This window comes from Hevea brasiliensis, chromosome 1 (assembly GCF_030052815.1).
Source record: "Hevea brasiliensis isolate MT/VB/25A 57/8 chromosome 1, ASM3005281v1, whole genome shotgun sequence".
Lineage (NCBI taxonomy): Eukaryota > Viridiplantae > Streptophyta > Magnoliopsida > Malpighiales > Euphorbiaceae > Hevea > Hevea brasiliensis.
Genome location: NC_079493.1, coordinates 787896 through 812354, shown reverse-complemented (window position 1 = coordinate 812354; position 24459 = coordinate 787896). Strand labels below are relative to the sequence as shown.

The following is a 24459-nucleotide window of genomic DNA, read 5'->3' as shown; positions in this document are numbered from 1 at the left end:
ACACCAAATGTCCAAGCACTATCCCTTCCTGAACCATGAAATGACACTTTTCCCAGTTTAACACAAGGTCAGTATCCGCACATCTCTGCAAAACTTTAGAAAGGTTAGCCAAGCATATGTCAAATGAAGATCCATAAACAGAAAAATCATCCATAAAAACCTCCATTATATCTTCAATGAAATCTGAGAAGATTGCCATCATGCACCTTTGAAAAGTGGCTGGTGCATTACACAACCCAAATGGCATCCTCCTATAAGCAAAGGTTCCATATGGACAAGTGAAAGTGGTTTTCTCTTGATCATTTGGATGGATAGGGATTTGAAAAAAACCTGAGTATCCATCTAAATAGCAAAAATAAGAATGCCTAGCCAGTCTTTCTAACATCTGATCAATGAAGGGAAGTGGAAAATGATCTTTTCTAGTGGCAACATTTAATTTTCTGTAATCTATGCACATTCGCCAACTAGTCACTGTTCTGGTGGGAATTAATTCATTATTTTCATTTTTGACCACTGTCATTCCACCCTTTTTTGGGACAACATGTACTGGGCTCACCCAAGTACTGTCTGAGATAGGATATATGATCCCTGCATCAAGCAACTTCAAAATTTCCTTTTTAACAACTTCTTTCATATTTGGGTTCAACCTTCTCTGATGTTCAATAGATGGCTTACAATTTTCTTCCAAAATAATTCTGTGCATGCAAAAGTGTGGGCTTATTCCCTTAATGTCATCTATGGTGTATCCTAAAACTTTTCTGAATTGCCTCAACACTCTTAACAACTTATCAGCCTCTAAGGTACTCAAGTTTGCATTTACAATTACTGGATAAGTGTTATCGGTGCCAAGAAATTCATACCTGAGCTGAGAAGGAAGTTGCTTAAGTTCTACCTTAGGTGCATCCTCTTCCTTGAATGATGGTTGCTTAGATTCTGCTTTTTCCTTTTGTGTGAGTTGAAAAACTGGAGCAGAAATGAATGGTGGACTACCCTGTAAATGTTGAGCACATACAGCCACATGAGGGTTGTCATAGTCTATGCCTCCTCCATGAACCAAACAATTTTCAAGTGGATCTTCTGGATATCTTTTTCTGAAGTGTTTTTCAACCAGCTCATCAATGATATCAACTCTTAAGCAAGTATCAGCTTCAGAATGATGTTTCTTCATAGTGTTATTAATGTTGAAAACCTACTGATCTTCACCAACTCTAAGAGTCAATTTTTCTCCCTTAACATCAATTAATGCTCCTGCTGTAGCTAGAAAGGGTCTTCCCATGATAATTGGAATATTAGAATCTTCCTCCATGTCTAAGATGACAAAGTCAATAGGTATATAAAACTTTCCAACCTTCAGAGGCACATTCTCCAAAATCCCTTCAGGATACTTAATTGATCTGTCAGCTAACTGAAGAGAAATGTGGGTTGGCTTAAGATCTCCCATGTTGAGCTTCTCATAAATGGAAAGGGGCATAAGGCTAACACTAGCCCCTAAATCACATAAAGCTTTTGTAGAACATGATTCCCCAATGTGGCATGGAATTGAAAAACTCCCTGGATCCTTGAGCTTTGGAGGAAGTTTCCTTTGGAGGATAGCACTACATTCTTCTGTCAAAGCTACAGTTCCATGGTCTTCAATTCTCCTCTTATTTGAGAGAATCTCTTTTAAGAATTTTGCACAAGAGGGCATTTGTGAAAGAGCATCAACAAAAGGCACATTGATGTAAAGCTTCTTCAAAACCTCTAAAAACTTCCCAAATTGCTTATCAAGCTTGGCTTTTTGAAATCTTTGTGGAAAGGGAAGCTGTGGCTTATAAGGCTCAGGAGGTATATACTTCTCTTCCTTCTCTTCAATTTTCTCTTTACATTTTTCTGCACTCTCTTGTCTTTCACTCTCATGTTTTTCATTCTCATCAATTTCTTTCTCATTTTCTCTCTTCTCACTATTTTCACTTTTCTCATCTTTTTCACTCTTCTCATTATTTACAACCTTCCCACTTCTTAAAGTAATAGCTTGACACTGCTCTCTTGGGTTTTCTGGTTGACTTGGAAGTTTTCCAAAAGACTTGGTACTTGAGGAAGATGCTTGTTGTGCAATCTGATTTTCCAGCATTATGTTATGTGTTTGCATCTGTTCTAGCCTTGCTTTCATCTCTCTCATCTCTTCATCATGCTTAGTTTGGTTAGCAAGAATCTGTTGCAATAAAGCTTCTGTGGTGGAAGTTTGTTCTTGCTGTTTTGGTGGAGGATTCATATTTTTCTGCTGAAAATTAGGCAATGGTTGCCTATTTTGCTGATATGGAATTCCTTGTTGCTGTTGTGGTTGAAAATTCTGATTTGGAACTTGACTTTGCTGATTTCCCCATGAAAAGTTGGGATGATTACTCCAAGTTGGATTATAGGTTTGAGAGTAAGGATTCCCCATTTGTTTGTTTTCATAATTACCAACATATGCTGCTTGCTCTCCATAGTCTACTCCACAGCTGGTAGTTCCCTCTTCATAAGCCACTTGTTGTGAACTTCCAGATGATGATGATGAACTAACCAACATACTTAAATCTTCCATCTTCTTAGCCAAAACATTTGTAAGTGCATCAAACTTTGCATTAATCATGTTGAACGGATCAAGATCATACATTCCAGCAGCTTGCCTCCTTTGAGTTGGAGCTGGTCCTCTTGGACTACTCCAAAGATGAGTATTCTTTGCAATCATGCTTCATAATAAATTCTCCTCCTGTTTGAGCATCAATAATCCCTCTAATTACAAGAGTGACATTTTTATAAAAATTATGATTTATCATCCATTTTGGAATGGCATGATGTGGGCATTGTCTCTCTAATTCCTTCCATCTCATCCATGACTCATATAGAGTTTCATCTTCTCTTGGTCTGAAAGCTGTCATTTGATTCCTCAGTTCTTGAGTTTTTCCAGGTGGAAAATATTGTGCAAGAAATGCATCAGTGAGTTGCTCCCAATTTGTAATGGAGTTGTGAGGTAAAGAATCAAGCCAATCCAATGCTCTATCTTTCAAAGAGAATGGGAATAGCTTCAATCTTGCTGCATCATCAGACACTCCAGGTTGTTTTTGCATGTCACAGATCATAGCAAACTTCTTCAGATGTGTGTGTGGATTTTCGGAAGGATGTCCTCCAAATTGAGAATTTTGAATCATTTGAAGAACTCCAAAATCCATCTTGTAGCTATTTGCATCAATCCTTGGTCTTGCTATGCTTTCTCTCAAGTCATCAAAACGAGGAAAAGCATGATCCATCATACTTCCCCTAGGCACATTAGCATTAACAACTTCTTCACCTTGGGCTACATTTTCATTGTTTCGATCATTTCCAGCATTACCACCAATTCTAATTCTTTCATCAGCCATGTGTGCTTCTAATTCAGTTTCTCTCAATGCTTCTTTTCTTTTTCTGGTTTCTTTCTTGTTGGCTTTGCAAAATTTCTCAATTTTAGGATTGAACAATAAGGATGTGTCACTTGTGCTTCTAGCTCTTCTCATAAAAGATTAAAAGTACCTGAAAAAGAATAAACAAACACAAAAATGAAAAGATAACAAAAATAAAATTAAAAACAACTAAAATAATCAAGAATTCAATCTTAAACAAACAACTCCCCGGCAACGGCGCCAAAAACTTGATGTGGCCCAACCGCAAGTGCACGGGTCATACAAGTAATATAGAAAAGATATCGTTCCCACGAGGAGTTGTGTTAATGATTGAATTTTTGATATAAAAAGTTGACTAAATTGAACTATTCTTGAAATTAAAGTAATAAATTGATGGGTATTTGAGTATGAAATCTATATGTGCAAAATTAATAATCTATCCAACAATGTATTAATTAAACTAAAATTGCATCAATTTGAAATAAGCAAGTTGAAATCTATATGGCAAAATTAAAATGGCAAGCAATTAAATTCGATTAAAAATTAACAATTATGAAAAGGCGATTCCAGAGTTCGGGATTTCATATTCGAGCTATTTTGGGATTTTAAATTGGTTATCCAATCTTGTGGAACTTACGGGTTTTAAGGAGATTAATTCTTAAATCCTTTAAATACCCTTTCGAGTGAGACAAAGAGTGCCTTAATCAATCTAATCCTACTTTCATGGAGTTAGAGTTAATTAAGACCCATTAAGTTCTTTAATTAATCTGTAAATCCTCTTAATCCTTAGTCTATTTCTAGAGCTAAGTTAATTAAGTCCAATTTTTTGAGTATCTATTACAAGGCCTTCTCCTTTCGGTGCCTCAACCATGGATTAAGAATATTACTCAATGGGATCCTACACTAAGCATGTCATTAAGCACACAAGAAATGAATAAAACTCATTAAGACCTGAAAATATGGATTACCCAATTAAAATCCACAAAATATCTCAAATATTACAACCCTTACTCCAGAATCTAATTAAAACTACTCACTATCCATAATGCTTACAAGATATATTGAGTTTAAATGGAAATAAAGCTTTAATCTAAGCTAAGAAACAAGAAACTAAACACTAGAAATGTAGGAAAAATGTAAGAAAGGAAGAAATCTGTAAATCTTGGTTAAAAATGGTGTGGAAGGTGAAAATGACTCTTCAGCTGCTGCCTCTTCTCTTTCTTTCCTTTTCTGCTCCCTTCTCTCCCTTTCTAAAATGGGAAATGGGACTATTTATAGCATTTTCTGACATGGAGCCCTAAAATGGTGTGTTTGAGGAGGGATTTTCTGAGGGAATCTTCTGCCAGCTCATTAATGAACTCTTTATGGGACTGCATAAGTGGACTGCATAAGTCATGCAGTCCCTTATGCAGTTTTCGGCTGGTTTCTGGTTCACTTATGCGAAACTGCATAACTTTGTGCATAGGTTATGCACAATTCCGTGAAAGTGTATAAGGGAGGCGTGAATGTGCATAAGCTATGCAGTCTCCTTATGCAGATTTCGGCAGGTATTGGAACAGTGATTTTTCTCCTTATGCAGATCTACATAGCTTATGCAGCAAGTTATGCACAATTTGGTCAATGCATATTTCAGCTTGAAAACTTGTTTTTGACATCTTTGGCTGTAGAAGTCACTCCTCAATGGCAAAATTTCTCTTCAGTCCTTCACAAACACCATTTTTCCTACAAAACAAAGTAAAAATTACAAATTAATGCAAAATTGACAACTATGAAAAACTAACTAAATAACTAATGAAATTAGCTAAAAATGACTAATAATAAAATAAAATAAAATGGCTATGAAATTAGACCTAAATGACTATGCAAAATGTATGCATCACCTTCTTTAATTTCCTTTCTTTTAATGTACTTATCATGCCAAAATCTAGTCATTTCCTTAAAAATCCTAGCATTTCCATATGCATCCAACCTTATCTCTTCAAGTTCATTTAATTGAAGTAACCTTTTCTCTCCAGCATTGTTTAAGTCAAAATTCAAAGTTCGGATTGCCCAATATGCTTTGTGCTCCAAATCAACTAGCAAATGACATGATTTCCCATAGACTAGCTTAAAAGGTGTAGTTCCAATGGGTGTCTTGTAAGCTGTTCTGTACGCCCATAATGCATTATCTAGCCTCAATGACCAATCTTTCCTTGAATGATTAACAGTTTTTTCTAGGATTCTCTTTAATTCCCTATTAGATACTTCAACTTGCCCACTAGTCTGGGGATGATAAGGTGTAGCTACCTTATGAGTAACCCCATATTTCTTCAAAAGATTTTCAAACTGTTTATTGCATAAATGAGATCCACCATCACTGATTCTAGCTCTTGGAGCTCTAAATCTAGTGAAAATAAACTTTTTCAAAAATTTCACTACTACCCTTGCTTCATTTGTAGGGGAAGCAATGGCCTCAACTCATTTAGACACATAATCCACACCTGCCAAAATGTATTTATTCCCAAAAGATGATGGGAATGGTCCAATGAAATCTATACCCCAAACATCAAATAACTCAATCTCCAAAATTCCTTGTTGCGGCATTCATTTTTCCTTGAAATATTCCCCACTATTTGACATCTGTCACATCTCAAAATAAATTCTCTCACAATTTTAAACATGTGTGGCTAATAAAATCCAGCTTGAAGTATTTTACCCACTGTTTTATCCACACTAAAATGACCTCCATAGTCAGAAGAATGACAGTGTTCTAGATTGTTTCCTATTTCCTCTTCAAGCATGCACCTTCTAACTAGGCCATCATTACATCTCTTGAATAACAATGGATCCTCCCATGTATAAAATTTCACATCATGCAAAAATTTCTTTTTCTGTTAATAGCTCAAATCTGGTGGGAGAACTCCACAAGACAGGTAATTGACAAAATCTGCAAACCACGGTAATGCAGCAATAACGACTAGCAATTACTCATTTGAGAAAAAGTCATCAATTGGCAATTCCTCTTCATTTTCGTCCTTACTTTCTTACTTAATTCTTGATAGATGGTGTGCCACAACATTTTCAGCTCCTTTTTTGTCTTTAATTTGTAAATCAAACTCCTGTAGCAATAGAACCCATCTTATCAGTCTTGGCTTTGCTTATTTTTTATTCATCAAATATCTTATGGCTGCATGGTCTGTATAGACAATCACTTTCGATCCAACCAAATATGATCTGAACTTTTGCACAACAAATACCACAGTTAAAAATCTTTCTCAGTGGTGGCATAATTTACTTGAGCATCATCTAGAGTTTTTCTGGCATAATAAATTACATAAGACCTCTTCTCTTTCTTCTGACCAAGTACAGCTCCCACAGCAAAGTCACTAGCATCACACATAATTTCAAATGGCAATGACTAATCCGGAGGTTGCATGATAGGGGCTATTGTTAGAGCTTCCTTCAACCTATTAAAAGAATCAAAACAAGTGTGGTCAAAATTAAAAGGAACATCATGATTTAACAAATTAGTAAGAGGTTTAGCAATTTTTCAAAAATCTTTTATAAATCACCAGTAGAACTCAACATGCCCAAGAAAACTTCTAATTCCTTTCACTGAAATTGGTGGAGGCATTTTCTCAATCACTTCTACTTTGGCCTTCTCCACTTCAATTCCTCTATGTGATACCAAATGTCCAAGCACAATGCCTTCTTGCACCATAAAATGACATTTCTCCCAATTTAGCACCGAATCTGTGTCTTCACATCTTTTAAGCACTTTAGAGAGGTTAGATAGACAGTTATCAAAAGAAAAATCATATACAGAAAAATCGTCTATGAAAACTTCCATAATTTCCTTAATAAAATCAGAAAAAATGGCCATCATACACCGCTGAAAAGTAGCTGGTGCATTACATAAGCCAAAAGGCATCCTTCTATATGCAAATGTGCCATATGGACATGTGAATGTGGTTTTCTCTTGATCACTAGGATGTATTGGGATTTGGAAAAAACCAGAATACCCATCCAAATAACAAAAATATGAATGTTTTGCTAACCTCTAACATTTGATCAATAAAAGGCAAGGGAAAATGATCTTTCCTGGTGGCACTATTGAGCTTCCTGTAATCTATACACATCCTCCACCCTATGACAATTCTAGTAGGTTTCAATTCATTATTTTCATTTTTCACAACAGTCACACCTCCTTTCATAGGAACCACATGAATTGGGCTAACCCAACTACTATCAGAAATAGGATAAATGATCCCAGCTTCAAGCAGTTTCAAGACTTCTTTCTTCACCACCTCTTTCATATTAGGATTTAGCCTTCTTTGATGTTCTATGGTAGCCTTAAAATTATCTTCTAAAAGAATCCTATGCATGCACAAGGTGGGATTTATACCTTTTATGTCATCAATGGTGTAACCAATGACTTTCCTATGTGCTCTTAACTCTCTCAACAATTTTTCAACTTGTACATCACTCAAATTTGCATTAATAATGACAGGATAAATTGAATTAGGTCCAAGAAAAGCATAACTTAATGTAGATGGAAGTGGTTTGAGGTCTACTTATGGTGCGTCCTTCTCATCTAGCAAAGATGGTTTTGCAACTTCATATTTCAATTCTTCAACTTGCAAAACTTGATCTCCTACAATTTCTTGAGTAGCTTCCAAGATTTGAGCAAAAGCTGATACTTCAGGATTTTCATCCTTTGTTGTTCTACTATGTACCAAACAATTCTCCAAAGGGTCCTCAGGATATCTTTCCTTAAATTCTGCTTCCACAATTTCATCAATAACATCCACCCTTAAATAAGGATCAACTCCGTGATGTTTCTTTAAAGTCTGATTCAAATTAAATTCCACCTCCTCTTCTCTAACTTTTAATGTCAATTTGCCATTCTTTGCATCAATTATAGCCCGTGCTGTGGCTAAAAATGGCCTTCCCAAAATGATAGGTATGTGAATATCCTCTTCCATTTCAAGAACCACAAAATCCACAGGAATAAAAATTTTCTAACCTTCAATGGCACATTCTCCAAAATTTTCACTGGATATTTGATAGATCTATCAGCTAGTTGCAAAGAAATGGTGGTGGGCTTCAAATTTCCTACCTTCAGCTTTTCACAGATGGAGAGTGGCATCAAGCTTACACTAGCTTCAAGATCACACAATGCTTTTTCAATACTAGTATCCCCAATGTGACAAGGAATAGAGAAACTTCCTGGATCCTTCAATTTTGGTGGAAGTTTATTCTGTAAGAGAGCACTACACTCCACTGTTAATGCCACAGTTTTATAATCTTCTAATCTCCTCTTATTTGACAAAATTTCTTTTAGGAATTTAGCATATGAGGGCATTTGAGAAATTTCATCTGTAAATGGAATGTTGATGTATAACTTCTTCAAAACTTCCAAAAATTTCCCAAACTGCTTATCTAGCTTAGCTTTCTGAAACCTCTGAGGATATGGCAATGGTGGCTTGTATGGTGGTGGAGGCACATACTTTTCCTCTTCTTCTTTTTCAACTTCCTTCTTCTTGTTTGCTTCCTCATTAACTTGCTTGTTTTCCTCTTCTATCTCATCTTTCTCTTCTTCTCCCACAATTTTCCCACTCCTTAGGATCACTGCCTTGCCATGTTCTCTAGGATTCTCTAGTTGACTTGGAAGTTTTTCTTGTACTTTGCTGGAAGAGCTTGCTTGTTGAGCTATTTGGTTTTCCAACATCCTGTTATGAGTGGCAAGCTAGTCTATCCTTGAAGTTAATTGTTTAATCATTTCTCCTTATTTCTGTTGAGCAGTTAAGAAATTCTCCGTCATAGACTTAAAAACTGAATCTTGGTCTGAAGACTGAACTGGTGGTTGTGGAATAGGTTCATTTTGATTCCTTTGTGGTGGAAATCTAGGTGGTACTCTGTTTTGCTGAAAATTCTGCTGTTGTTGCTAAAAAATAGGAGGTTGTTGATAATTCTGTTACTACCCTTGTCGACCTTCCTAAGAAAAGTTAGGGTGATTCCTCCATGCTAGATTATATGTAGTAGAAAAAGGATTACCAACTGGTTTCTGATTGTAGTTCCCAACAAAATCAACTTGCTCATTTCCAAACTCTTGCCCATAGGAAGGAAAATCATTGATACAATGCATATTTCCTGCACCAACATCTTCTGTATGACTAGATCCTCCAATTGATGAGTCAACCTTCATGCTTAACTTATCCATTTTTCTCGTCAAAGCATCAAATTTGGCATTGAACATACTCATGGCATCTAATTCATATACACCAGCTGGTGGCTTCTTCATTTCATTTCTTTCACAGCTCCATTGATAATTATTGTAAGCAATTTTATCCAATGCTGAATAAGCTTCATCTTCTGACTTTTTCATAAGATCACCTCCTGAAGATGCATCAATTATACTTCTAATTGCTAGAGAAACACCATTGTAGAAATGTTGAACTAGCATCCATTTAGGGATTCCATGATGTGGACATCTCCCTTGAAGATCCTTATATCTCTCCCAAGCTTCATAGAGACTCTCATCATCCCTTAGTCTGAAAGAAGTTAATTCATTTCTCAATTTTGCAGTTTTGGTAGGAAGAAAGTATCGAGCTAAGAAAGCTTGTGACAACTTATCTCAAGTAGTTATTGAACCTAGAGGTAATGAATGGAACCATTCCCTAGCACGATCCTTCAAAGAAAAAGGAAATAATCTCAATCAAATGGCATCACCTGACACTCCATTTATCTTCAGCATGTCACTACTCTCAAGAAAATGTGCAAGGTGCACATGTGGACTCTCAGTAGGACCTCCCCCAAACTGTGATTGTTGAACCATTTGACAAAGTGAGGTGCTTCAACTCAAAGTTGTTTGCTTCCACTCTAGGCCTTGTAATACTCGGTCTAAAATCTCCAAAATTAGGAAAAGCATGATCCTTAACTGATCGGTTGTTGTTTGCCATAGCTTCTATTACTTGTTGCTCTTGATGTTGCTCTTACTGTCTTTGAATTCTGAGTTCAGCTTTTCTTCTTTTTGACTCTACCTTTAAAGCTTTAGCTATCTTTTCAATCTCAGGATCAAAAATTAAATCAATTTCTGCACTTTTTATTCTTCTCATATAAAAGATATGTACCTGAAAAACCAAAATAAGAAAATCTCAAAGTAAAATGATAAAGAAAAGAAATTAAAATAAGAAATAAAATGCCCAAATTAACCAAACAATCAATCATCTAATATCGCAACGGTGTCAAAAACTTATTTGTGAACTCCGCAAGTGTATGAGTCGTTCAAGTAGTAAATAAAAGATATCGTCCCACAAAGATTTGTTGTTTGAGTACCAAACTATAAAAGTCATGATTATTTGGGCTATCGATAATTTGTGCCAAAAATAGAGTAAGAGATGCAGCAAATTAAATTGGAAAATAAGGAAATTATAATAAATTAAGCAATTAAAGTTCTAAGCACTATACTAATTTACTAAAATTTCAGCAAGTAACAAAAGATTTAATTAATTAATGGTAAAAATTGATTCCAGAGTTCATGAAGTAAATTTCATTGGGATTTAGATAGGCAAAGCTAAGATTAAGGGAAATACAAGTTTGAAGGAAGTTGATTCTGATTTCCTTTAATTTCTCTTTAAAGCAAACTAAATAGTATTTTAAAGGAAACTAAACCCCATTCTCAAGCGATATTTAATTACCCAAAACTCTTTAAGCATTTTAATCAACTTAAAATTCCTCTTAACCCACTAGTTTATTTCTAACACTAGGTGATTAAGTTCATTATCTTGATTATCCATCATAGATTTTCACCTCTCGGTTCTTCAATCTAAGATTAAGAACAAAACCCAAAGGGTACCAACAATGGGTATGTAAATAAGTACACAAGATAAGAATCAAAGCTTATATATACTAAAATCTGGTTAAAACCAGTCCAAATCCATAAATAAAACTTAAATCATTACACCAAACTCTGAAATCTTAAATATCTACTCACTAATGCTTATATTTACAAATAGAAAATATGAAATAGAGTAAGAAAATATGAAAATAAAACTAAAAATAAAAGAACCCAGAAGAAGAAGATTCAAATCTCTGAAAATGGAAGCTAGAAAACGTCACTCTGTAGGTATTCTCCTCCAAAAATGGCGTGATTCCCTCTTTCCTCTCTCTTTTTGATTTTTCTCTCTCTTTCTCCTTATGGTAAAAATGAGAATATGATGCTTTTATATCTCTTCAAGGGTTGCCCTAAAAATAGTCTCTAAAGGGATAAGGACAAAAGGTATAAAAGGTGTGAAAAGAGAAAATTTTTCTATATCAGCAAATTTGCCAGCACCATCCCACATGCCTCATGTTAATTTAAGCTATTTTCCACATGCCTCATGTTGATTTAGAGGAGGAGTCTTTAGATCTGCACGACCAGCTACACAGGGCATGTGGGAGTCTCTGAAAGTCTCGACGTGTTTTGCTCCAAAATCTTTATTTACACGACCCGCCACACGGGGCATGTTAAAGCCCATGAAAATTTCGGCGTGTTTTCCTCCGAAGTCTCTGTTTATATGACTCAGTGTGAATTTACATGCCTTATGTGGATTTTTGCTGGGTAACTCTTATCTTCACACGACCTTCAACACGGGGCATGTGGAGGTCCTTGAAAGTTTCGGCTGGTCTTCTCCTTTAGGCGAGTTTTCTTCTCCTTTTACTCTACTTTAAGCTTCTAAATTACTTTGAATTTCTTCTATATGGACCTTTTTGCCTTTAAACCTTGTTAAAACCTATCAAAAATATTAAAATTCTAAAAATCAAATATAATGAAACTAAAATTAATAAATTAACTAAAATAAGCATTAAAAGCATAAAATTACTAAACTAGAAAGGCAAAATGGATGCAAAATTACCCTAAAATATCTATATAAAATGGGTTTATCAACTAATATAAAATTTAACATTAATTGTAAGATATATGATTTATGTTATAATAACTAATTAATTAAAGTCGAGAAAATTCAAAAAGATGCATTCAACTACTACAAACAAATAAACACAATAATTATTTTTTAAAAATATTTTGAGAAGAATTATATATACAATTTTCTTAAAATGTTATTATAATTAAGATTATTAATGTCTATATATTTTTTAATTTTTCACGTTCATTAAAAAGTAATTTTTCTCAACCATTCATAAAATGATGAAAGTTAAATTCAGAATAATTGCTACCTCTAACATTCAATGCCTCCTCGTACTACTTTTACAAATTGGAAATTAGATTTATAAATAATTTTATAATTAAAAAATGATATAATTGAATATAGTAAATCATAAACGGTTAAAAATCTTATATTGAAAAAATATAAAGTAAAAAAGTCAATTTATAAGTAATTAATTGTCACATTAAAATTAACGTAAAATAACTTAGTTACTTATATAAATTCATATTAATAATGAATTTAAATGACTCGTAAAATTAAGTTCAATTTGACTAGCAAATTAAGTACATAAACTTCTTTTTTTTTTTAAAAAAAAATGATATCTTAATTTAAAAACAACACACAAGTAAATTAACCAGAAATTTTTTATACAAAACAAATTAATGAATAATTCAAATCAATCTATAACCCTAAATGACTTGACTCAGCTTCTGCTAAAAATAAATCAAATGACACATCAAGTACACCAAATGGACAAATATCAATGAACACCCAAATTCAAGTTGTATCTGTAATGGCTATGTAGACTTGTTGGTGTTATTTTTCCCTTTAATCATCAAGTAGATATAGACTGGTTCGTTTTTGTTGAAATATCAAAGATGTTCTCCAAAAAAAAAACGCCCATATAGAGTTCATTTCTGACATCTTTTTCATAAGTTTGTTTGATTCTCTTTTCTATTCAGATATGCAAAGCAAAATGCCTGCCTTTAATTTCTCTTATACTTTTATTTTCAATCTCTTGATTCTATTTTACGCTATCTATTGCTTATTGAAGTGTAAAATAAAATTATAATTATACATTGACAGCAAATGCAAATAAATAATAGATAAATAAGAGGAAAAGAAAATAAAATTATGGAAATGTTAATTAATGTGCACATTTACAAGTATGAATATACTTAATTTGATTGTTGGATTATACCCAGCGTTAATTAATTCTCACTTAAAAAATCATTTAATTTGCACATTGGCAAGAAACATGATGATTATTTTCTTTAAAAAAAAATTGATTATTTTACTATTGAAAAAGGAATATTATTAATGAATTTAATTAATGATATTGAAGTTATTTGTGAGTGTAATTAGAGCATATTGTAAAAAAAAATTAAAAAAAGAAATTCCTTAGCAAAAACAAAATGTTAAACAAAAGTGATAAATTCTGTCTCGACTTGAATCATTTGATCAAAGTGACCGATCATAATTTATTTTTTACACATATAAAATCTGAAATAATTTAAACTTAGCAGACTATTAAAAGTCAATGAAAAAATGCTTCACTCAGTAGTAAAAATGCTTCACTCAGTAGTAAAAAGAAAAAATTAATCACTAGTGAAAATAATCATCAATGGCCACCTAAAAAATTCACAAAGAGAAAAAGAAGAGAGAAAGAAAAATGGGAGAAGTGGCTAGAGTTCATCAACGTAAATTTTAACTTAATAAAGAAATAGATAAAAATTTATTTTTTAAAAAAAATCAACATTTCGACTAAAAAATAAATAGAAATTTTTATATTGCCCTAAAAAATTAATTTAAATATTTTACAACCCAAAATAATTTAAATTTAAATGATTTGAATCGGCCAATCTAACCCATTTGTCATCTCTAGTTGAATGGGAACAAAGCAAAATGAATGGAAGTGGCAGCTCCATTATTTGACGATACATTATGCATCAGAATTATATGTAAGGATAAAACACTGGCCCAAAAAGAGTGAATTGTACTGATGTTCGAATATAAAATAAGTTAATTAAAAAAAAAAGTAAGTGAATGGCCAAAGCCAGAGAATGTCAGTTTTTTTGGGTTGATTCAGATGAACATTGAAACTTGAAACCAAGAAAATTCATATTATATTGTCAAGTCATCACGTGCACGCTCTCTCCACCCCTTACGGTATGATTTGGAACTTTGATGGATAGGAACGAAAATAAAAGATGAAAAATAAGAAAAGAAAATAAAAATTATTTTAAATTATTTTTTTATTTAGATATTAAAAAAAAATAAAGAGAGAAAGTTATTTTTTAAATAATAAAATATTTATTTTATTTTTTTATTTAAAATTAAAGTAAATAATTATATAAATAAAAAAATAATTTTATTTATTTTTTATTTGCTTTATCTATAAAATAGAGAAAAAATAGATAATTATATTCATTTGTTATAATTTATTGTTATTTTTATTTTTCTAAATTTTCTCTCTTTTCTAAATAGAACAGGAGATAAAATAATTTTATTTTTTTATAATTTTTCTTTCTCTTTTATTTTTCTCCGATTTAATTATAGTATTAAATTCTTGCATATCTATAATTATTATTTTTGTGACTTTAAATTTTGGGATATATATTTTTCATGGACTTAAATTGTGACATAAAACAAAAGTTTCGCGTTGAGATCCGATTTGAAATAAAAAGTGAGATATGTGATAGTATCGGCCTGGGCCCAAAACTTACCACTGATCTCCTTAGGAGTAGAGATAATGCCCCCACGGTATAGATCAGTATAAATATTATAATATTCTATCATTTACGGTGGAGTTATGAGATATTTGAAAAATACACTGGGATTAGAGTTTAAGAGTTCTGATTGTATCTTACTCTTTTCATTATAATTGAACTTTTTTCCTTTTTCTTTTTTCTCTTGTCTTATCCGTGAACGTAGACTTTATGATTGAACTGCATTAAATCCTGTATTTATTTTTTTTCTCTTTTTAATACTATGTGATTGTGTAATTTATATATGTACCTTAGATTTTCGTGCTTGTTATAACAATAATCTATTTGTTTATTTCTCTATTTTAGATTTTTCAATATTTAATTTGATGTAGGCGGATCGCCAGTCAATTATTTAATTCTTTTTTTGAAAAACTGTATATATACAGGGGAGGGGGAGACCCCAAGAGAAACAAGCTCACAAGCTACATAGAACCACCTAGGCAGCACCACACCTTGCATATCCAATCTCAACAAATCACGAACCATCAAAGAAAATAAATGAGAAATAAATAAATTTAAGATAAAAACTTTTTATTTTCTACATTTATTAAAAAAATAATGAAAAAAGAGTAATTGGTCAATTTTAATACAAAAGAAAGACACAGAATTTGTGCATATCCTGCTAAGATATTCTGAAGCTAGGAACTACACATGAGCTTTTTGTATTAAATGGAAAAAGAAGCAGAAATTGTTGACATGTATTGTTAGAACCTTTCCAAATATTGCCAAGCACTTGGGAACTTACCATATTTGGAAATACATATACACGTTTTTTCAAAAGGGTTTATGGGGTATAAAGCAAACTCCACCATATAATAAAGAATTCTTGTGCTTTGTGTCATTTCCTGTAAAAGAGGTTCAGTTGGGCTCACTTGTCTACTAAAATTGGCAAAATCAAGAAACTGGGTTGCCATAAATGGAAGCTGAAGAATTCCTTTTCTTCATCATCCACTTTGGATGCCTCTGATACTTAGTGTAAGCAACTGACTTCTTGCCCTCCCTTTTTATTTTTTTTTTCCTTCCCATTCTTTTAACAGCTTTTCCAATATATGCGTGCATTTCAAAGCCAATGCATGCATGCTTTTGTGTGTACAGCAAATTGATTCCTCCATTTACTTTTCTGTTAGGCATTTTCAATGTTTGCTAATGTTTAATATATATATATATATATATATATATATATATATATATTAGCCTGGCTAGGCAAATTTTTTTATTCAATGGCTCTACATATTATGTATCCATGTTCATTTTTTTGATTAATTTCTTCCAGAAATCACTGTAGTTCACTAGTTCTTGTCACTGAATCAGTACATTATTATAATTTTCTCAAATACAGAGAGCCCATCTCTCTCTCTCTCTCTCTCTATTTCTCTCTCTCTCTCCACATATATATATATATATATATATATATATATATATATATATATATATATATATAAAATAAATGCATCTTTCCTTTTTCTTTATGACCATATAAAAGGTCAAAAAAAATTCCAAGCTAATAGATGCCAGTTTGCCTCAAATTTCCTATTAAATAATGTTAAACATTCCGTTCTATTGTACGTCTTAATTAACCTTTATTCCTTTAATTTATATATTAAGTGAAAGAAAAATTTACAACTCAACTCAGTTTTTATCTTAAAAATTTATTGGGGTCGGCTATATAGATTCTTTTTTTTCACTCTAAATAATTTTGGGTTAAATCCTTGAAAATATGTAATACTTCTAGATCATGTCGTACTACTCTTACCTAAATCAGTTTAGGTCTACCTCTTCTTTTTTTTTTATCCTCTAATCCAATGTGCAAGTTATAAATTTACCCTGTGAAAATATTTCCGCCCCACGCACCTCCTTTTCTTTGTGACCATTTATTAGGGAGTTTGAATTTTGAAGCTAAAATGTGATGGTTAATAATTGGGGAAGGGAATTACTTAATTATAACTTGCTTTTCTTGATTCCAGGCTAAGGCCAAGGGTTGAAATTGTAGAGCTACACCAATATACAATGGCTACTCATCATAGAAACCAAGCCTTCTTTCCTTTTTATGTCTCACTTGGTTGTCCCCTCTACTTTATAGCCATTATTCCTTACAAGAGAGTATTATCTAGGAGCGGATGCAGGATTAAATATGAAAAGAGTTAAAATTAGAGAGTCATATAATTATTATAATTAATAAAGATTTATAAATTAATGAAGCCTTTATCAAACAATATATATAATCTACATTCATTGGATTGGTTTTTAATTTGGAGCTATGATTAAGAATAATTGAATTATTGTACAAAATTGAAGCTTTTGATTAAAACAATTGTTATTTCTTTTTTAATTTTTGAAAATACATTCACTTTAATCTTCTCTTTAGCCTATAATTCATCTGAGCAAAATAAAATTGTTAGACACCCAATTTTTCAATAACCTTTTAAATTTTTGGAAATTAAAATTATTCAATTTGGTATTTTTTTTTTTTATGAGTGAAATTCAATTAAAAATATCTAATTGAAATTTAAATTTGAGCAATAAAAACCTTTTGTAGTAATCATTTTGGTCCTGCCCACAAGGAATAATAAATAAACTCTTTTATATTTTACTCCCATCTATGCTCTTCTATTTAAGCTTTTACTTATTGGAGGCCCAATTAGGCCTAGTTTATATTTAGTTAGGCCCATTACAGTTGGTCTCCAAATTCATATAATTGGCCCAATCATTTCTGCAGCCATAGGATAGGATTCAACTCTAAAAACTGTTTTATCATGGGGAATGAATTTTTTTTTTTTTTTTTTTGTAAAAAAAAAAAAGAAATGGGTGCAAGTGACTGTCTCTCTATGTATATATTAGAAATTTTTAAAGAAAATGGATTGTCAAAGATTTAGATTTTTAACTTTAGATATTAATGAATTTTAATTTAGTAATGTCCAACTCGTTTTTAAAACTATAATATATTGAATTTTAAAAAAAATTACAAATATTGATATCTATTTGAAAATGGTATGTTGAAAATTTCATGTAACATGTTTAAAATATGGCATATATAAATTTTTTTTTATATAAACAGTAATCGATTTGAAAATGTTCTAAAAAAGAAATGATTCACAGAAAATATTTTTAAAAAAAATATTTTATTGATTAATTATAATATTAAATTAATAAAAATTTAGAAAATATAATTATCAAGTCTATAAAATGTGAAAAAATATTTTTAAGAAAATGACAGAGCCTCGATTTATCATGTATATAAATATATATGACGTCCACTACACCTCATGTATCAAAGATTCAATTCGAGGAATCGATGATGGCGGGAGGATCTTACTTTGCACTCCAACGTAGCCATTGTCAACCGTAATGTGAGGGTGGAAGAATATGCTAGTGAATGCATCGAAAATGTTGCGTATTCAAATGCTATACGGTTTGCTTTTATTTTATTTTACTTTGAAAATATCAGTAGGGAACTGTAATAAGTCACCATCTGAATTTGCGGATCAAATTCTCTGATGGGTCCTTTTATTTGTCTTGTAGGAGTAAATGTGTAAAACTTGCTCTTTCTTAAGTGGAAAATGCAAGTGGATCACCCAAGAAGATGTCAGCTACATCAGCAAGAAGTCGCACTAGGTCTCATCTAGCTCTTCTCCACTTCCTTACAGTAGGTTTTCTCTCTCCCTTTTTTTTTAACACTGTCTTCTGGTTTGAATCTTGATTCCCGTTAGTGGGTTGTGTTTCTTTCCTTTAGTTTCGGTTCTGGTTATTGGGTTTCTTTCTTTTTGGCTTTTGCTGTTTGATGAATTTAGATATCTAGGAATCTTTTATGTGCAAATAGTATGAATAATTTGGCTTAGTAATGATTGATGAGTTTCTCAGGTATCTGTGGTCTTCATTTGGCTTCAGCAATGGTGAATTTGATTTGATGAAGTCAAGTTTGGATTGAGATTTTCATGCTTTTGTAAAATTGAATATTCTGTATTGGGGAAAGAATATAGTAATACATAAATTAGTTCAATGAAAGTTCGCTTGATTTGTATTGCAATTTTCTAGAAAAGAAAAAAAAAAAAACCCCACTTACAATCTATGCTTCTGAAAATCCAGTTTTGGTGAAATTCATTGAAGATTTTTTATTGATTTGTTGTGCCTTAGAGCTATGCTGCTGGAATGCAGTTTGTTTTTGCTTTGATCTTTGTCTCCCAATCAGGAATAGATCCACCTTTTAACCAAACACATTAGATATTCAAAATCAACATTTCTTAGAATTGTCTTGAATGTTTTGAATTCCAATTATATTGGGGGAGATCTTTTACTACTAGTTTAATATTGCTTCAGTTTTGTAGCTAACATGTTGGATCTTTTTCCAGATGCTTGCACCGATTGCAGTAGCTGTATCTGCGGGTCTTCTGGGTTGGGTTTATCAGGCACTGAAGCCTCCTCATCCGAAGATATGTGGATCGCCCGGTGGTCCTCCAGTCACTTCACCCAGAGTCAAACTCAGCGATGGTAGGCATTTGGCCTACAGGGAGATGGGAGTTCCTAAGGAAGAAGCCAAGCACAAAATTATAGTCATTCATGGCTTTGACAGTTCGAAGGATCTAAATTTACCTGTGTCTCAGGTACATTCACTTCTTAATTTAGTTTCGGTGCACATAAGTTGATTTGAGGATACCCTAACTGTAAATACCAAAAAAAAAAAAAAAAAAATCTTGCATCGCTTGTACAAAATCATCTTCCACTTTTATTGAGAGACATCGCCTGTTTTAAGAGCTTTCACATGTTTTGCTCAGGAGAATGCTACCAAGATACACACAGTACATATTTTGACTGTCTCAATATATAAAGATAATGCACTGTTGTATATCTGTGTGTGTTTTTTTGAATATCCATTCTAATCCTGGTAAATAAACAAAACTAAATATGCATTTGGCAGATGCATCAGTCGTTGTATGTTTGCTTCATATATTGTTTTGATACATTATAATAATCGAGCTAGGATATCTTTGTCAAAGAGAAAAAGATAGTATAACATGTAACAATGCTGTGTTTCATCTGCTGAAAGAGGTATTCATTCATCGGTGTGCTTTGATCCTCAGGAACTTATTGAGGAGCTGAGCATGTATTTCCTTTTCTTCGATAGAGCAGGGTATGGAGAAAGTGATCCATTTCCAAAGCGTACAGTGAAGAGTGAAGCATACGATATTCAAGAACTAGCAGACAAGTTGCAGATTGGACCAAAATTTTACATAATTGGAGTCTCAATGGGAGCCTACCCCATATATGGTTGCCTAAAATACATACCACATAGGCATAATACTTCAACTTCTAGCTTCTTGTTTTCATACTTCTGAAATTCTCGAATGCTTATGTTTCAGTTGTACCAAAATCTTCTTATTTACAGGTTGGCTGGAGCTTCACTTGTAGTTCCATTTGTACACTACTGGTGGCCTTGTCTCCCGGCCAATGTATCCAGAGAGGGCTTCCAAAGGCTTCAGAAATGTGATCAATGGACATTTCGAATTGCACATCGTGCACCTTGGTTATTCTACTGGTGGATGACCCAGAAATGGTTCCCTTCATTAAGTATTATGGCAGGAAATATGGCAATCTTTTGCCCCCAAGATTTGGAGATGATTAAAAAGTTATCAGAAACTCCAAGTGTTGGTCTGGTAGCTACATTGGTCTATGCATTAGTTTCTAATACTGGGAATTCTTATGTTGTTTAATTTCTACTGTAGAGCACATTTGGTGGCAATATTCCAACAATCTGTTATGTTTACAGGAAAAGGTTCGGCAACAAGGTGTTCAGGAATCTCTGCATCGGGACATAATCGCAGGGTATGCGAAATGGGAATTTGATCCCCTGGACATAAGTAATCCTTTCCCTAACAATGAAGGCTCAGTCCACATTTGGCAAGGTTATGAGGACAGAATCATTCCTTATCAAATAAATCGTTACATATCAGAGAAGCTTCCATGGATTCGCTACCATGAAGTTCCTGATACTGGACACTTGTTGATCTTCAGGAGTGAGCTATGTGAAGAAATTTTTAGGTCACTTTTGGTTAGATGAGTTAGTTCTATCATTATAGGGCTACTATATATAGTCTATACTGCATCTGTTTGTGAAACTGTTCAATGCTATTCCCTGCAAATAAAATTTCTCATATTGTCCCTGTTATAGTAGGTACGTAAATCTAAGGCGCGCATACAATTACACAATCACACAGTATAAGAAAAGAGAAAAAGAATAATACATGATTTACGTGGTTCGATCGTAAGGTCTACGTCCACGGCCACGGCCAAGATAAGGGAAAAATTACACTATGATGAGAAAAGAGCAAGATGCAATCATTTAGAACCTTCAAACCCTAATCCTAACGTGTTTCCTGAATATCCCACAACTCTACCGCAAGAGGCATAATATTACAATATTTATACCAGTTCATGCTGTGGGGGCCTATCGGCCTGAGCCTTCCGCTACTATCATAAATCTCACTTTTATTTTAATCGGATCGCAGCGTAAAAGTTTCGTATTGGGTCACAATTTGAATCCATGAAAGGCATATCCAAAATTTAGTCACAATTCGAATTCATGAAAGACATATTCAAAATTTAAGCCATATAAAAATAACTGTTTCTGTTGTGCTGTATATGTCAGATTAGAAATTTGCTCATGTAATAATCATGCAATTGTATAATTAAAGCTTCATACTTGATTTATAGATATGGTTTTGCAGTAAGAAACTGTTCAATGCTATGATGTCTGAAAACTCATCTATCAGATAAGCTAGTTAAGTTCTTAACTAATATTACTTGCCAGTAGGAATTTGCAGAACTCAATTAGCTGAGTCTGTTTCACCTAACTTGGAATTTTAGATGGAAGTTTCAAGTTGCTGTGGTCAAATTTGAGACAAGTTGGTGCAGGTCCAAAGAAGATCAGATACTTAAAGACCAACTATAAGTCAAATTTGAGAATTGTTGTTACAATAACACTCAAAACACATCCTTTAAAGCTTTAAGAAATTCCAACAACAAAGTAGAGCTCACTCAAAACACATACCAATTACTAGTCTACGGATAAGTCAAAATTTAAGGTTCGTTTCGGAGAGTAGAGCTCCGTCATCTGATCATCTCTGTTAACATTAATTGCTTTTCTTAGTTAGTGATAATGAATGTGAGATAGTTTTATTCTTTTATTTTTATCTTCTGCATTCTTAGGGATGTTTGCGGCGGCAGCAGCGGTACTAGCGGTGTGTGTAGTAGCCTTGGGATACAAAAGAATAAAGCCTCCCCCTCCAAAGGTTTGTGGTTCTCCAAATGGTCCTCCTATTACTTCACCAAGAATCAAGCTCAGTGACGGAAGGCATTTATCTTATAGAGAGAGGGGTGTTCCAAAAGAAATTGCTAAGTACAAGGTTATTCTCGTCCATGGCTTTGACAGCTCCAAGGACATATATTTGCCACTATCTCAAGTATGATTCTATACCCAGATTTCTTCCCTGGTGTTGTTATATATTATTTAATCATGTATTTTAAGTGGAAATTTTTTGCATAATTCAAATTTATCTCCAGAATTTTAATAATTGATGTAAAAGCCAATTACTTCGGGGAGTGCAGGAGGTGATGGAAGAGCTGAGTGTATATGTCCTGACCTTTGACAGAGCAGGATATGGAGAAAGTGATCCAAACCCAAAAAGATCAGTGAAGAGTGAAGCATTTGACATTCAAGAACTAGCTGATCAATTACATCTAGGACCCAAGTTTCATGTGATTGGAGTTTCCATTGGAACCCATTCCATTTGGGCTTGCCTCAAATATATCCCACACAGGCACGTCACTGCTCTCCCATTAATTACATCTCCACTGCCTTTCTTTCTTTCTTTCTTACTTTTTCCATTTGGTTCTGAATGAGAGAAATTTGAGACCTCACATCTCTGGATACGACAACAGGATCACTAATTTAAATTAATTGCCTTTCTTTTTTCCTATGTCAAGAAGTAAAAATTTACCATTTTGTTTAACACTTGCTGCAGGCTAGCAGGTGTGACTCTAGTAGTTCCAGTCATAAATTTCTGGTGGCCTTCTTTCCCTCCTAAACTAGCAAAAGAGGTCTTTAGGAAGCAACTCAAGAGGGATCAAGTCAAACTGAGCATTGCACACTACATCCCTACACTTGTATACTGGTGGATGACTCAGAAGCTCTTCCCTTACTCTTCTATCATGCAGAGACACCCAATTCTACTAAACAGAAGAGATTTAGAAACTATAAAGCAAATGTCTCAAGTGCCAAATCCTGATGAGGTAGAATAGCTCAAATCTTTTATTTTCTAATTTCTGACCTCCAGCACTACGAGTCAGACACTTAACTACTGAGCTAGTAGCCTAATGACAGTAACTTGATCTTATACTAGAGTAGATGATAAGATGGGTAATGACAGGGTTTTGTTTTGTAAATACAGCACAAGGTTAGGCAGCAAGGAGTCCATGAATCACTGCATAGAGACATGATTGTGCATTTTGGGAAATGGGAATTTGATCCAATGAAGCTAAAGAATCCATTTCCTGATAATGAGGCTTGTGTTTACCTGTGGGAAGGTCATGAAGACAAGTTGGTGCCATTTGAATTGCAGAGATATGTTGCTCAGAAGCTGCCATGGATCAAATATCATGAAGTTCCTGATGGTGGTCATTTGATGATTCATGAGAAGGGTTTGTGTGAGGCTATATTCAGGGAACTTTTGCTTGGAGAAGAACCCTCCTTTTGATCTGCAAGAAACTATTCAGGGCTGCTATTCTGCATGAAAATTCCTACATTTTGGGTTACCATTAGATACATTTAAAGGCATAAATAATTTTTCATATATCAAATTGATAACCAAAATTTTGCTTGTAGTTTCCTGGTTTACTTGGCATTTGGCATTTGCTTCTGTGCAAATGTAAATGCGCATGTGAATTTGGCCCAATATATATAGTGAGATAATAATTTGGCCCAATTTAACTTTGCCTATTTGGATGCTTTCTTGTAACCAATTTGATTTAGTTCAATTTCAAACTAAATTTGAGTTTTTTTTTCCCCTTGAAAAAAAATTTACTCATTGAATTTGATCAAAACCACAAACAGTGGCCCAAGATATGAGCATAAAGCTTGAATGATATAATATATAGTTGCAATGCCAGACTAAGGTTTTTTTTTTCCTTAGCCTAGTCTCGCCTCACTTGATTTAGTGATTAAAAGTATATTCAAGTTTGAGTCCCACTCTCTCAATTCCCCAGTTAAAAACAATATAAAGTTTTTTGCCTTAAAACACAACACCACCTGACTTTTATATTAGTTAAAAAAAAAAAAAACATAACTTTCACATTGAATTAAGGAATTTTTACATTTTTTATTTTATTACAATA

The 24459-nt window shown here is 33.2% G+C and overlaps 2 protein-coding genes and 2 non-coding genes across 8 annotated transcripts; all 4 read left to right on the top strand.

Annotated features, from left to right (window-relative positions):
- The first annotated feature begins 2808 nt into the window (after positions 1-2808).
- LOC131169758 (small nucleolar RNA R71) lies at positions 2809-2915 on the top strand. The gene has a single exon (XR_009140665.1). It is a non-coding gene; the product is annotated as a small nucleolar RNA R71 (small nucleolar RNA).
- A 6938-nt stretch (positions 2916-9853) lies between these two features.
- Positions 9854-9960, top strand: LOC131170245 (small nucleolar RNA R71). Its single transcript, XR_009141148.1, has one exon. It is a non-coding gene; the product is annotated as a small nucleolar RNA R71 (small nucleolar RNA).
- Positions 9961-18465: 8505 nt separating this feature from the next.
- Positions 18466-21235, top strand: LOC110659946 (uncharacterized). Of its 5 annotated transcripts, XM_058131036.1 has the most exons (6): positions 18466-18484; positions 18595-18718; positions 19422-19673; positions 20151-20362; positions 20456-20723; positions 20837-21235. In XM_058131036.1, the coding sequence occupies exons 2-6, from the start codon at positions 18656-18658 to the stop codon at positions 21125-21127; spliced, it is 1086 nt and encodes a 361-aa protein (XP_057987019.1). In that variant the 5' UTR covers positions 18466-18484; positions 18595-18655; the 3' UTR covers positions 21128-21235. The 5 variants fall into 5 exon arrangements, with proteins under 5 accessions (XP_057987019.1, XP_057987122.1, XP_021673748.2 ...); XM_058131139.1 differs by lacking the exon at positions 18466-18484 and having other exon boundaries at positions 18565-18718; positions 20456-20718; positions 20837-21089; XM_021818056.2 differs by lacking the exon at positions 18466-18484 and having other exon boundaries at positions 18571-18718.
- A 789-nt stretch (positions 21236-22024) lies between these two features.
- LOC110659947 (uncharacterized) lies at positions 22025-24129 on the top strand. The gene is made up of 5 exons (XM_021818057.2): positions 22025-22151; positions 22276-22529; positions 22675-22886; positions 23091-23358; positions 23517-24129. The coding sequence occupies exons 2-5, from the start codon at positions 22278-22280 to the stop codon at positions 23820-23822; spliced, it is 1038 nt and encodes a 345-aa protein (XP_021673749.1). The 5' UTR covers positions 22025-22151; positions 22276-22277; the 3' UTR covers positions 23823-24129.
- The last annotated feature ends 330 nt before the right edge of the window (positions 24130-24459 follow it).

Bases quoted from the DNA above. Each gene is read 5' to 3' on its own strand.
- LOC110659946 (XM_058131036.1), top strand. From the start codon at position 18,656: ATGTCAGCTACATCAGCAAGAAGTCGCACTAGGTCTCATCTAGCTCTT. The intron at 18,719-19,421 runs GTAGGTTTTCTC...ATCTTTTTCCAG, and splicing joins CTCTTCTCCACTTCCTTACA to ATGCTTGCACCGATTGCAGT. The intron at 20,363-20,455 runs GCATAATACTTC...TCTTATTTACAG, and splicing joins CTAAAATACATACCACATAG to GTTGGCTGGAGCTTCACTTG.
- LOC110659947 (XM_021818057.2), top strand. From the start codon at position 22,278: ATGTTTGCGGCGGCAGCAGCGGTACTAGCGGTGTGTGTAGTAGCCTTG. The intron at 22,530-22,674 runs GTATGATTCTAT...CGGGGAGTGCAG, and splicing joins TATATTTGCCACTATCTCAA to GAGGTGATGGAAGAGCTGAG. The intron at 22,887-23,090 runs GCACGTCACTGC...CACTTGCTGCAG, and splicing joins CTCAAATATATCCCACACAG to GCTAGCAGGTGTGACTCTAG.